The 15208-nt window shown below is 37.6% G+C and overlaps 1 protein-coding gene across 1 annotated transcript in view; it reads left to right on the top strand.

Moving 5' to 3' along the window:
- MLLT3 (MLLT3 super elongation complex subunit) overlaps positions 1-15208 on the top strand; it is a 114728-nt gene that overhangs the window by 75582 nt on the left and 23938 nt on the right. Inside the window, exon 6 of the mRNA XM_064736324.1 lies at positions 3489-4094. Within this exon, the coding sequence (XP_064592394.1) occupies positions 3489-4094 (606 nt within the window). The remainder of the gene's footprint in view (positions 1-3488; positions 4095-15208) is intronic.

The following is a 15208-nucleotide window of genomic DNA, read 5'->3' as shown; positions in this document are numbered from 1 at the left end:
TTTCCAGGCTCATGATCATGGCAGCATAATGGCACGTTAGCTTTTCTGGTCACTTGTCCTGCCTACAATATGTTCTCTATGCTCCCAGAATGCATCTTGGGCCTTAACATGAGCTGTGTTGGCCAAAATACGCACAGGAGCTGAGTACCACAGTCAGAATACTGCAGGTTTTATTTGATGATAAAATTTTAGATTTTTATTGTGCTTTCTAAAATACATATTTTGAAAGATACATTAGCCCCTTTCATAGAGCAGTACTATATCTCTTGATTTACTGGAAGTACATGGTATTACTGGTCTGAGGATGACATCTGGTATTTTGACATGCCAATGTACCTGTATTATTATTTTGCACGCTGTTATGCAACATATCAAAGGCTAACATTGACTTAAGTTGCTTCAATATTTGATGAATACACAAATGTAAGCTATGGTGTGCAGATGTATTATCTGCCAAAGCCCCACAATCGCGGTTTTTCTCATGAAAAGAGTGTTGAGAAAAGAGTGTATTATTTTACTAAATTTATTCTTACTTCTTGCAACACTTACTAAGGTGGAAAGAAACACTTAAACACACTGCCAGATCCTAATAAATAAGAAAATGGTTTGAAAGTACATTCTAATTTTTGTTAAGATCTGTGCTGATACGCAGTACATATTGGTACATTATATGAATATTCAGCAACTTTTCATCCCCATCAGCATCCCATGCTCATTATCAGGTTTGACAGAACTTACTGGTGGATATAATTTGACTTTTTTCTGTCTTACAGATTTAATGTTCCTGTAGTTATCTCCTCCATTTCATTGTTGGCTTCTTTTTGGATCATTGCAGAAATTAGGGAAATAAGAAAAGTTAGTGTGTTTACTTTGAAAATGAATGTAGATATAAAAGCAAGGGATTGGCTGCCTTTAAGGAAAGGTAATTCTAAGAGAGCATGTGAGAGGGGTGTAGTCTCATAAGTATGTCAGCTATAAATAAGTCTCATAAGTATGTCCCCTAAATTTACTATGATTTCTATGAAAATACCAACTTCCATGTTGTAGGAAGATGAAAAAAGTCTTAAAATTTTAAGAGTTTTAAAATTGAAAAGAAGACAGATCACAACTTTCTTTTGGTTTTAATACTACTGTGCCCCAGAACCATTTCCACAGGTCTCATCTGTTGGAAAACCTCTGAACTGAGAATCTCCTTCTGAAATGTAAAATATTTGTGCTATATATAAAGGGCTATAAGGAGACCAGTAAGGAAGATAATTTCTCTATCTACTTTAGTAATGACACATATTTTATTCCTCCCCAGGGCAACACCTCTCTGGAATGATAGAACATGATATGACACTAGAAGCATTAATAATTAGTTCATAAGTCAACTTTTGGTGCTGGTCTTGCATCAAAGGAAATAGTAAAAATGTTTTGGTTTTTTTTTTCAATCCTAAAGAAGAATGCCAGGATAAGTCTTATAACTCAAGTAAAACATGTCAGAGGGTGCTAAGTATACTTTTTTATTTTTGTTTTTTAACTACTGGCCTGGGAATCCAGGAAGTTCCTTATTATATATTCAGATGTAATTATAGTATTGTTCATTGTTGATGCTTCCAGCCAACATAATGTTGATATACGTGTTATATAAATATAAAGTTAGTTTATCAAATATGATACAAAAATATATTTGCAGTACAGATGCAAGAAGCATCTTATAAAATCATGCAACTGGATAATTTATGCAGCACTGAGACTGTTTCACTAAATAAGATAATGAGAAGGGAAGAATATTTCTAAGAAATTATTTTTAGAGAATTGTTTCTACCTATTGTTAGAGAAGGAGAAGGATGATACTGCAGTTTCTGCACATGTTTTGTGTAGACCATTCAGCGCCTAGAGTATTGAACTCTGACTTAGCACATCCTAACTGGACATGTTATAAGTAGTTATCTATGAACAGGAAGCACGTCAGTGGACGTAGTCTCAGTCTTCCTTTCTCTTTTAATTGACACAACTTCCATTAACATGTAAATTCTGCTTTGTTTTCTTGGATAGTTTTTTTCCCAGAGCAGTTGTACTGTGTGCATTTTTTAAAATGACTGAGTCCCTGTGCTGGATGGGGCTGGCTATGTCCTGCTTTGGTCCTTTACTTTCACTGCATTTATGCAGTGCTGTCTGCAGAAGTGTTGTCCACTTCTGTCTATGTTGTGGGTAAAAAGGTGTTTAAGTAAAGGTGGAAGATAAGCTAAATATATTTTCCTCTCTACAGATCTGTAAATCTGTGGCAATTTTAGACAGCCAGATGCACCACATTGACATACATATCTCTTATAGGTAAAGGAAATCAATGGGTGTATGTAATACATATTAAAGTGTTGCAACATACAGATGGAAATGCTTATAACCAGTCTGTCGGTAAAAGTGAGCAGTGTAAAATACTTGACCATGGGTTCCTGTAAATTGAAACATCACTTTGCAGATTTGAAGTATAAAAATGAACCCCATCTTGTATATATATGACATGTGTTTAGTGTTTAAAACAGTGCAATTAGTCTACTGAGTGGTTTTGAGATACTGAGAGCTCATCACTGGCAGTTTCCATGAAAGTGGGCAGTGCTAGAACTGTTCTTGTCTTTTAAATATTCCCAGGTGTTAGTTCTCAGAAGAAAGGAGGCCTGTATAGGCCATTCTGGATGGTTCCTTTATTTCCAGTTCAAGCTGCATGTGACCTCTTGCCTTGCCACTTCAACTTTTCAGATTCAACTGAGTGAGGAATACTCAGCAGATAGTGATCTGCTGTTTCTGGTTTGGCCTCTCCTGTAGGATGTCTAAGTCACTACCTTCTGAGAAACACTTCTCACTTAAACCAGTTCATTCAAAAAAAAAGTAATTAAAGACTCAGCAGAGATGCCAGTATATTCAAAGAAGGAAACTTTTTCAGCTTTAGGAGGTTTTCCATAAAAAGACAATGAGTGTTGTCTGTCCAGTCAATTCTTCCATAGCCAGGCTGGACCCAGGATTGCTATTGTTTATGAGGAAAAAGATCTGGCAAAACTCAGAAGATCACAGCAGAGAAGTTAAACTTTGCCTGAAATGTCATCATGCTTTCCTCTGATCCTGTAATTCTGTCGACATCATATAGTCCATGTCTTAATTTTTCTTTGTGATTTTAATTCTCTCATAGGTAATGGTTATGATAAAGATTTCCTAAACTGCTTTTATGTTAACCTTACAATGTATAATGCCTAGGGTAAAAACTAGCTTTTGTTGTAACTTTTTGATGAGCAGTGATAACTGTTTATGTTCCACCAGTTTGTAACAGATTTTTTTGACCAAATGTTGGGCTATCTGTTCTTATATGGTTAATTCTACTCCTGGTTACTTGCCTGCAGTTCCAAGTTCTTAATATCAATCCTTTGTCCATATTTTGTCTGCCTTTTGAGAATTTAAGAGTTCTTCCTTTTTTTTTTTTTAAAGTAAAATTTTACATCTCCTCTTTGCAGGACCCAGCAAGGATTCTGAACATAAATAGCAGCAGCAGTACTAACAGTTTTTCAAAGACCCAGAAGTTAACAAAGGAGCACAAAGAAAAAAATTCTAAAGACTCAAAAGAACAAAAAAGTGCCTTCAAAGAACCTTCCAGGGAACATAACAAATCTTCCAAAGAATCCTCTAAGAAACCCAAAGAAAACAAACCACTAAGAGATGAAAAAATGGTTCCTAAGATGGCCTTCAAGGAACCCAAACCCATGTCCAAGGAACCAAAATCTGAAAACACTCCTATCCTTACCATAACATGTGGGCAGCAGCACGAAAAGAAGACTCTCACAAAAAGGCCCTCTATGCTGGACACTGATGAATCTTCTGCAAGAAAAAGAAAAAAACCCAGCTCAGATTCATTATTTAAAAGTTTTCCTAGTGCCCCACCACTGATTCTTACTTGTTCAGCTGATAAAAAACAGACAAAAGAGAAATCTCAGCTCAAGGTGGCGAGAGTCAAAGTTGAAACTGATGCACTGGAAAGGAAGACGCCTACTCTGCCACCCTTCGATGACATTGTAGATCCCAGTGATTCTGACATGGAGGAAAACGTGTCCTCCAAATCTGACGTAAGTGCTTTCTTGGTTTTGCTTAGTACTTTACTCAGTGCTGTCTTGAGTATTTGTAGTCTGTGGGACTGTGCACCGAATTTGTGTTCTCCCCTTTCTTTTTGCTATCTAGTGGCAGATTGTCCAAACTGGATTATGATGATGGCCATGTTCAAGCTTGTTCTACTTGAATTGTATTGCCCATTCAAGTCTTTTCAGTTGCTAATTGTCAACATTGACAGTGAGCGTATAGGAGATATTGATAAACAATATTGCTGTTTTGATGTTCTTTAGAAATTCAAGTTTCTTTTGAAAGAACAGGAAATGGATTTAAATGCTTGTATTTCACACTCTAAAGCTTTGTTTTCAGATATTAGAGAATTCAGTAAATCCAGGAAAGGCTTGCAGTTTTATCAGAGAGTTACTTATTTTTTTGCTAAAAAGGCAGTTCTGTCAATGACACCAATTTTGTGGAGGAGAAGTTCCTAGAATCTCACTCTGATGAGGGGAATCTATTGCCAAATAGTAGGCTTACCAAGAAGAAAGATGTTTTAATGGGAATTTGCTCTCCTGAAAATATTTATCTACTGTGCCTTCTCATCTGTTTCAAGTATTATTTGCTCTTTAATTTTATTATTAAAATTAGGATTGCTAGGATCATTCTCCTAGCAAACTTTGGTTTTCAGAAGCATCTTTTATAGAGACATGAAGAGAAGGAAAGGTATGGTAGAAGAAACGTTTGCTGCCATTATTTGCTCTTATGGCTAGAGGTGCAGTGTGCGTGGTAGAGGAATTCCTCCCAGCTTTTCCTGTTCAATTCTCTTGTTATTCTGTTTTCTGATTTGTGTCTCTGTATTGCCTTCAGATTCATAACCCTGCTTGCCCTCTCTGGAACAGACAATAAATGCCTTGCTGTGAGGAGGTGTCAGCATTAGGTTTTTACTTTGTAGATACTTCCTGTGAGGGAGAAGGTAATTTACTTCTGAAGTGACCTTTTAATGACTGGTCCCTTAAGGCATGCAAAGGCTGTTAAATTTAGAAGGTATACAATAGAACAGACCCTGCTTTACAGCATGACAGAGGGGATACTCTGTGGTTAGAGTGGCATTCTCATTATGGCTTGAAATAATAAATAATTAACCAGTTTATCTTCAAACTTGAAAATGTACATACTTGTCACCCTTGGTGTGAAATATTTTTTCTTGTTTTCAAAAAGCTGAATATTCTATTTTAATTTCTCACTAGCCTTAAGCCATACTATATACCCTCAGTAGAGCATGCTAATTCAAATAGGTTTTTGAATGCCACAGAGGAGCACATACGCTTTTACGGGCTGCTGCAGTTTTTTTTTTTTTTAAGACAGAAGAATTCAGACAAGCAAATTAAACGTAATTTAACTATAAACAGTCCTGCAGAGGTGTGTGATGTGTGGCAACTTGAAAATAACTGGTATGTGAAAGGTATATGGATGGTGGTTAAAACTAATCCTTTTTAGTTGATGATAGGTGTTTCTCTCTTTGTCTTGAAATCTCTTGCCCACTACCAATTGTATAATGAGAACACCTCTGTATTATTAATGGGCTTCCCCAAGTCCATCGTCCATCTGCAGTTGACCTGGAGGACCCTAAGGAGTTCCTTAATTCTGTACTGAAGCTAAAAAGCAGATTCAGTGTTTTCTAAGTCTGTAAGCTGCTGATACTGAGAGAGCAAATTGCTGAAGTCCTCTCCAAGAGAAGTAAATCCTGCTGCTTTGGACTCTTGTCTGTTTTAACACTGACATAGTGGGTCATGGAACACACAGGTCTTCCTTGGGTTCGGGGGCAGTTGGTCCCTGTCTGAATGGGTGAAAAGAATGTCTGCCCTTTTTGGACTGTGATCCTTAATAAATCAGGCGGAGTATGGCTCCAGTCAGTAGTGGGATACTATTTAGAAAGTCAGTAATATACTCACCTAAATAAAAACTATCTATGAAACACAGAATAATCCCCTTGGGTACTTTAGTCACACAACTGGCAAGTGCTGTGCTAGAAACATCTGGGTATCTGGTTAATGAATGTCTGCAGAATTTTACAAGGAGATGTTCTTCTGCATTTTACCACTTTTAACCAGGGAACCTAGTGAAAGGTGACCAACCAGTGTAATATGGATAATTTTGTATGTTGGAAGAAATAGTTTGGACTTTTTTGTAGGTATTGGGTAAGCTTCTAAGTTTTTCAGGAAGTTTCACAGCTAGATCCATAAAGGGTATATCCGATAAATGTAATCATATTAAGGAAAAGAAAAAAGTAAAAACTAGCAATGTTACATAGAGAGTAATGGAAGTAAAAATATGACAGTGCTTTTTCTGTACAATTTCGATAATTTCAAATATGTCAAGGCTTCACAATACTGACAAACATAGTTGCCTGAAGCTGGGAAGATGCTTCTTTAGTGTCATGTCCTGGCATAATAATATGCTGTGAAATTAAGTTCTTACTCTGGTACAGTTACAGTGGTAGGTATTGTACCCCTGATGAACAAAGGGAGTATATTTGGTAGTATCCAGATTTATTCGTAAGTATCTTCAAGAAAGCAAAGTGACTATACCCAATCCAGCAAATTTAGGTTAGGTAGAACAAATTACTTCACAAATCAGTACCTAAAAGAAAATTAGAATACTGCAAAAATACTAACTCTGAGTCAGGTGCCATTTTACTAGTTCAAGTTTTGTTTATGACATTTATGCAAACATAACATTAATAATACTGCATTATTGTAATGTTCATACATTGCATAGAATGAAATTATTAATAGCTTTGCTAAGAATTTTGAAGTTTCTTCGCTGTAGGGAGTAAGAGGTGGTCTCATTCTCAAACACATCTTCCAAAATGGGGACTGTTCTCTTTACTGCTATTGCATATTTATGTACTCATATGCATAACTTCACATATAAAACATGATAAATTAGTGATATAAGACGCAATGTAGAATGTAGAACTTACTGCAAAAATAAGTTTCTTGCTGTTGCTCATCACACATAGGATGGTTCTCAGACTTAGACATAGTCCATTATCAGTTCTCAGTTGTGAAGTCTGGCTTTGGGATTTTAAAATAAGGATGACATTCTGAAAATTTCCTGTGGTAGAGGAGTCTTACAAGCATGATTAAACAGAGCTGTTGTTCCATTGGAATGGTGCTACATGATGGCAATGCTCTTGCTCCTCTCATTTCTTTAGATACAACCTGAGTTCAGTGAATTGGGGTGGAGTGTATCATCTCAATCAATGGGCTTGAATTTCAGACAAAAAAATAGAGTGTGCTTAGCCCTGGACAGTACAGGCATCATACTCTACCTAATTATGAGCATTCAGACCTGAAACATGGCCTTTGCCTTCATGAAGTAGAGGACGTGGAGATACAGCGTTAAGTGTCTGCTAGTGGTTGATCTTCCCTTGGAGCTATCCTTTGAAATTCACCTTTCAGAATCCAGACAGGTTAGCATGCTGCTGTCTCTGAATTTCAGAAAGCTGGACACTGTCCTTTGGTGTCCTGTAGTCAGTCTTTTCTTTTGAGCTTCAAATATCTCTGTAAAATTCAGTGGGAAATGCAGGGAATCACACCCTTCCCTAGTAATAAACTCTCTGCCTTGTTAAATAGACTTTCTCTGTGTGTGACTTAGAACAAGAGCATGTGTGGTCATTCCTCTGTGGCCTATTTGGCATACGCTGTAGTGTGGTACACTGTGGTAATTATTTTAATTTTGTTTTTCTGTTGACTTTGAGCTGTTGATAAGTAAAACAAGTGTCGGCATTTCTCTTCACGTTGCTTTTTAAGGTATCACTTTTCAAACACATCTGTGAATTAAAGTACATTGGACTTCAGTGTTACTGGTCAACTAGGTGTTCACAAGAATATGAGAATTTTTTTTTACTTCATTTGGAAATCACACATAAAGGCTGAAAAACTATTTTACTGGCTTTGGTATGAAACTTGCAAAATAAAGTATTAAGTAAAAGCATGCAGATTTATGGTGTTATTGAAGCATAGGCATATTAACACAGTCTACCTCAAAATTCTAAATATTTTGTTTTTAAATTCAAATACAGGATGTTTTAGTTAATGAAAACTCCACCTGTTTGCTTCCTATGTGGGACAGTGCAGCAGCACGATAAAAAAAAAGACTTGACCTTGATTTTGCTACAGGACTGAAATATGGTGATATTCTTGAAATATTTGTGTGAGCTGCAAGCTGTTGTGTGATATGGAGAAATACAGAATTTTGGATCTGAATGAGGCATTTTCTGTGATTGGAGCTGCCCTTTTTGTGCTGTGGAGCCATTTCAGAAGGGATGCTCAGATTATTCTTGCTTGATTACTGCTGATTTTGCTTGCCTGAGTAGGGAGGAAAAAGTATTACATGGCTCCCAGTGAGGTTGCTTCAGCAGGAAGACACAAAAGAGATAAGGCAGATGATACATACCTATTTAGGTATTAAATATTCTCCATGTATCTCCAGTTGTAGAGAGCTGAATAACAACTCTTTAGGTCTGCTATGCATGACAGTGGTTTGGTGGATTTTTTAGGGAGTCCATATGAACGGACTGAATTCTGACATATTAATTTCTTCTGGTGTGATTATTTTGCTCGTGGTTATTAATTTCTTCTGGTGTGATTATTTTGCTCGTGGTAAGTATTGTTTTTTTCCCTTTCTGCATTGTGTCACTGCATTAGTAATGGTAGTGGCCTTTTGGCATGTCAAAGCCTATGGAAATACAATCTGAGCAGAAATGTGTGCTAGCAATTTGTGACAGCTCAAGTGTAAGGAGTTTCAGTTATTAAGAGCAGAGTACATTTAGTGGGTCTTTTGCCTTTAGGAAAAAATCCTGTCTCCTTCTCAGGAAGGCCTTTACGGAGCAATGAAAATACAGTAGAGATCACACAGACTATGCCTTTGTACTTAATTAACTGCTTGCATGTCCTAAAGCAGTTGTAGAGTATGAGTACCTTTTTAAAGGAATCCATAAAATGCCACTTTGAGTCTGGCCCATGATGTAGTAATTTGATGATTGCAAAAGTGGAAGAACATTTTGAAAACCCCCATGGTCTTGTAAAACCTCCAGGCCCTTGTTAGCTGAAAAAGTGTACTTTTTGCCAGGGTTTGGAGCTAAAGTCAGAGCTTTTTCAGGTAACATTTAAAGCCAGAAGGAACAGTAGTGAGATAGAGCTCCATATGCTGTTTTCATGTAGTTACCAAAGGTCAAAAGAAAAAGGAGAAGATAGATTTAATTTTTTTGTGAAACAAATGTGGCCGTGACTCTCAAGATGAGTAATGGTGCAGAACAGGGTTAATACTGATCATGTGCTTCACTGTGGACTAGGCCCTGTGGGTTTGCAATGGTCATATTATTGCATTCTTTACTTTTTATGTGATAATTAAATGAAGTCTTTCTGCTTCTAGTCTGGGAAATAGCACTGCTCTTAAAGCCATGCCAGCCACTCGTGCTATTGTTGGTCATGGTACTCCTGTGTCAAGGAGGTAATTCAGTAGTGACAAACAGATAAATATCGTACAGTCTGAGGTGTTTTCTTCCAGGTATATGCTCAGAGAGAAGTAGTGGCCAAAGATAAGCAGACCTCTTCAGAGAAATGGCAGTAGGCACAAGTATGCTCTGTGGCCATCAGCATCTACTGTAGTATGGCACCATTCAGCTGCTATACTTTGCCTATTTTAATGAGGTGTTACTATGAGGTGAAAAATGCTTTGTGTTCACTCACAAAAGCTTGGGTGCATGTTAGGCTGTTCTGTGTGTGGTGAAATTACTATTGCTGGATGAGGAAGCAGCATGATAGAAAAGTAGAGATCCTCTGGGCAGCAAGTTGAAATGTTAAAGTGAGACAGTTTTGTTACCAGTGTGTGTTGGTAGATCACTGGCTTACACAAATGTTAACAATTTAGAAATAAAGCAGTGGAGACAAACTATGCAGAAATGATTAAATGTTCGGGTTGCAAAAGTAATCTTCTGAGAGCCATGAAATTTTGTCTTCTTGAGGCAAAGTCTGTTGGGTTTTTGTTTAAGTTTAGGCAATGTCATGTTTTGACCATGGAATTAAAATCAATCATTATTAAGGTACTAATGCAGGCAGCAGTGTTTTACTTAATTTGCAAGTGCTGGCTACATCTGCTTCATTGTGACTCAAGTGAATTAAGTCAAGTATTTGCATAAATGCAGGTTCATATTGGGGCCATTTTTTCTGCACTTCAGCACTGGAAACCCTTTTTACCTGCTATCCTGCAGAAAGTAAGGGTTTTAATTGGATGTCAATACTGTAATTGTCTGGATTGTTTTTGTGGCATAAAAAGACTTTGTCTCATGTATGGGTAAAGTCAAGGCAATTTTGAGATGCCAAGGTGGATTGCAGTCAAAATAATAAAATATTAAAGACAAGATGTTTTATTTTAATAATAATGAAGTGAGATCTTCTTGATAAGGATTTCATTGCTTTGAAGTTGCTTTATCTATCTACTTCTATAAATTTTGTTGTGATCCAGAAGAATGGCTGCATGTATTTAAAGCAAAATCTAACACCTGATGATTTTTAGCCAGCAATAGTTTTATCTATTATAGTTAGGTCTATTCAAGGCTTTTATGCTTTTTTAGTTTTTATGTGGAACCAGTATGTTTACACTTCTTTTGGTGAGGGGGGGGCAAAATGTCATGGTATACTCATGTATTTTTGAAAGTTTGCTGCCAAACTCCCCATGAACTTCATTAGATAATTTTGATAACACTTACCATTCAGAGGCTTGTACTCTGGTGATGACACAGAACTCTTCAGGACACACTGTAAGTACACAAATTAATTTTTATATTTAAAAGACTAAATCATCCCCTGGAAAAAAAAAAAAGTCTTTAACTTCTATTAACACAGGATAAAGAGTGAGCTCACTGCTGCAGTGAGTGTATACCCTATCTCATGCCCATGCATTGCCTGCTGATGAGGGAGGGGCTGCTGTTCACCTCCCTGTGCTGAGGAGCCCTGGGGCTGTGCTTTGTGTTTGACACTGCAGAGGAATGCTGGGGGCCCTCTTGAAATGAGCAAGGGATGCTCCTGATGGACATCATTTGCCTGCCCCAGACTCAAGGATGATGGTGCCTGTGTGTTTCTGATCTCCTAATACTGAAGTGTGTTCGTGGGCCTGGTAGAGGAAATAAATGAATGTAATCAAGCAGTTTTCTTTCATGACCTCTGTGTGGCAGCTGCCTTCCCTCTTGACCACATTATTCACTCCTTCTCTGCCAGGGAACCATTGCTGTTTAAGGGCAGTGTCATAGCTGAAACCAATTTTAATAATATTTTGAGTGTTCATTGAAGGTGGTTCAAGATCACCATCTCGGCAGTAGAAAAATTACTACCAGGAATAAGCACAGCAGGCTCCTGCTTAGAAATAAAGAAAACTTTATTAACTAAACTACAAGAAATGAAGAGGAAAAAAAAAAAAAAGGGAAAAAATGAAAACCTTACAAAAGCATTTTCCTCCCCCCCCCCCCCCCCAATTTCTCAATGCAATACATTCCCCCAAATCACCAACTCTCAGTGCAGAACCACCCTTTAGAATATCAAACTTCAGTCCATGAAGAGAAGAGGAGTCCTTGCACCATAGGCTTCCCCTGGAAACACGCTGAAACCTTGTGTGCTTCCATGTCACGCAGCACCGCTTTGCCTCGAAGTCCCAAGACAGTCTCCCAGGGCCGCAGCTCTGGTTTTTAACCCCTGTGTGTTCTCAGAGGTGGATCTAATCCTCAGTGGTCGTACCAAATGCCAGTCTTAAAATCTGAGCATCCATTGGTGGCCTGATGGTAGTGATCACAGTATCCCAGAAATCTCATTTCCGGTCCAGCCACCACATATGGTCTATGTGTATATAATGTGGATGATCTTTTGTGAAAACTACTAGACAAACACATGGTATTATCATAGAGCGAGTGCTTAGGAACCATTTTGTCAGATGTTTCAGATCTATAGAGAAAAATGTGTAGAGCATGTTGCTGCCAAACATCATATCTAAAGATCATTGTTAGGTTTACAGTATAACAAGACTGCCTAAAAATTATGACATTTTGAAAAATAATTTGAGTAGTTTTGTTTTCTTTTGGACACTCAAGAATTTTTTAGGATATGGCATATATTTTTATATTTTTCTCTCTACAGCTTTTCAGTGAAACTAGAATGTACAATAAATGAAAGTTGAGTTTTTCAGAAAATTTAAATTCCAGAAGTTAAGTTTGAGGGAAGAGTAAGTACAATGAGGCTTGCTGTGAAACTGACAGAGGCAACAGAGATCTGCACTTGATCTCTCTGGAGTTTATAGTTAAATTTTGAACCATTTCGTATTCTGGGACATGAGTTCAAGAGTCTGTGCAGCAGGACTTAAGGAAAAAAAAAGCTTCTTACATTTCCTACATTTAGGTATGTATTTGCTTGATTTGTATGACCTCAACAAGCTTTCCACATAGTAAAGTTTTAGTGTGGGTCATGCTGGGACTGTTCAACAGGTCTGAGCTACATAAGAATAGAGGGGAACTGAGGTGAATTTGCAGACTCTGAGTACCTGCTGAGAAGACCAAATTTCTAATGTGGAGAAATGCACCATAGTACATAATTATACCCATAAAAGCAGTTTTACATGTAGATGGTTCTCCAGTTGTTCTGTTGTTAATAGGAGTGTGTGAACTCCTAACATTAGAGCCTCAGATCTGGGAGAATTTAGGTGATCCACCTTCCTGATGCCCCAAAAGTGACAGCAGACTGTCTGTTTGATTTCCCAGATAGTGAACTGTGAATGCATTAACATCTGTCCTTCTCAGTGGTGACACATGGCCTAGGGCACTGTAGATAAAACAGCTTAAGAGAAGGGAGTTGGGAAGTCTTAGCTTCCAGCACAGCAGCTGAAGAGGCTGGCCAGAACAACTGCCACTTATCTTCTATCATGACTAATCCCATTAGAGCAAAGATGTAGAATAGTTGAATGAAGCTCTCACCTTAGCTTTAATACCAAGACTGAATTTTGTGGTTTGTATTTAGTACTAAAATTGAAGTTACTTTCTTTCCAAAACACATTTTCTCTATTGGCATAGGACAGCTCTGTGTATAGAATGTGTGGAAATTCTCAAAGGGAAAGTTTAACATGTTAAATCAAACTCTCAGAAAATCAGTATCTTGGTATTGCTTGTCAGCTTCATTTGACCTTTCCATAGTTAAAAGAGTGCAGAGGGACAGTTGCTATCCTCTCATCACAGGGCTTTCATGCCACTGGGCTTATAAAATGAGCACTATTTTCCAAACAAGTATATATTATATTGTTTGGCCTCATTTTGTTCCCAAGTAGTTCAGACCTTGTATGGAATACAGACCTGTTAAATTTCCCATGTTGCGCTGCTCATACTTTATAAATTCTTCACAAATATTGATGTCTTTTCACACATTTTTGGTGGTCTAAATAACAGTGTTTAGTGCCAGTTTTGAAAAGCCTTTATATAACCCTGTCTTTGCCAGCATTACCTACATATTTAGGACCGTCTTTATCCTTCTTGGTAAGGCTTATCTGATGAGAGCTTCCATCAGTTTGCCTCTTGTGTTTAAGGACCATGTTCATATTCATGTGATCATACACAATTTTAATTTATTTTATCCTTAGTTTACTCATTATCTTGTAGTCCTGAAATCCATGGAAACTGTAGTAATCAGCCACTATACAAAGCAATCCTTGATCTTCCCTCCTGTACTTTTTACTTGCTTTACTATATGTCTGCCACTCTTTTCCATTGAGGTGTTTTTCAGGAAAAATACAGGTTACAGAACAATCATCACTACTGCTTCATCTTTCAATTTTATTGTATGATGTTCTGCAAAAGAATTTTTATCCACATTTTTTGTTCAGTCTCCTGTTCATGAATCTTCTCTAAATCTAGACTATTTGTGAGTTTTTCTGTTAGCATTGTCTCAAATTTACTTTTGGTTTATAAAAGTAAAATAAAAATCTATTCATAAATGCAGAAAGAAAAGGATTTTCTTTCAAAATTAAATAAAATGTTTCAGTAGGACAGTCTGTAAGGAAAGCCAAATCCCACCTGATTCGGTGCAGTTGTTCAGAGGAAACAGTTGCAAAGGTTTGATTAAGGCCTTTTCTTGATGCTACTTTTAAAATTAAGACTGTGTTTCAAATTCAAAGAATCACAGACTCCTTGAGGTTAAGAGGGTACCTCTGAGTGTCGTCTGGTCTGCCTGCCCTGTTCAGCCAGGGCTGCTTTGGGCTGGGTGGCCAGGATCCTGTCTAGACTGCTTTTCAATATCTGTTAGGGAGGGAGATGACAAAATCACCCTGGGCAGCCTGTGCCTATGATTGGTTACCCTTGCAGTGAAAAGCTGTTTGCTGATGTTCAGTGGGAACCTCTTGTGTGAGCTGCAGATAGGTTGAATTATTCTCCTGAGAGCTGAGGTCACTGACAGGTCACTTAAGTGGCGGTAGATGTTGTAAGTACAGGAGGCCTGTAAGAGAAAAAGGCTTGTCCTGCAGGAGCACGTTCCTCCTCCCTGAAATTCTAAATTTGCACAAAGTGGAAGTGGAAGCAGTGCTCAGCTGTATAAGTAGTTTCAAGTGTACAGACTTCTCAGTATGTATAGCACTGGGAAACATACATCTCTACGCTATCATGCATAAAAAATGAGAAATGTAGACTGATATGAAATGAGATCTTGCTACACCACTTCATGTTTACTTCAAGAAACAATTTGTAAGCTTCCTTCAAGAGTGGTTCAGGGAAAGGCTAGGAAAACCAGTGTCACCCACATACAGATATATTCTATTTCTTAATGTAAGAATTAATAAAGAGCTTGAAATGATGGGGGTTATTTTTAGAGTCACAGAATCATATCCTGAGTTGGAAGGGACCCACAAGGATCATCTAAGTCCAGCTACTGGCCCTGGACCTGACAGTTGTACAAATTGGGACAATCATAAAATATTACAGGAACAGCTCCATTATATCCTCTGCTATAAACAGGTGGGCTTGCCTGAAAGTTGTTTGCAGCTCAAGAGTGAGCTACTTGTAAAAACAGACAAGAATTTGAAAATGGCAGAAGCCAGGTGATTTAGA

Source organism: Zonotrichia leucophrys, chromosome Z (assembly GCF_028769735.1).
Source record: "Zonotrichia leucophrys gambelii isolate GWCS_2022_RI chromosome Z, RI_Zleu_2.0, whole genome shotgun sequence".
Classification (NCBI taxonomy): Eukaryota; Metazoa; Chordata; class Aves; order Passeriformes; family Passerellidae; genus Zonotrichia; species Zonotrichia leucophrys.
Note: the sequence above shows the minus strand (reverse complement) of the source record. Positions and strands in the feature narration are given on the sequence as shown.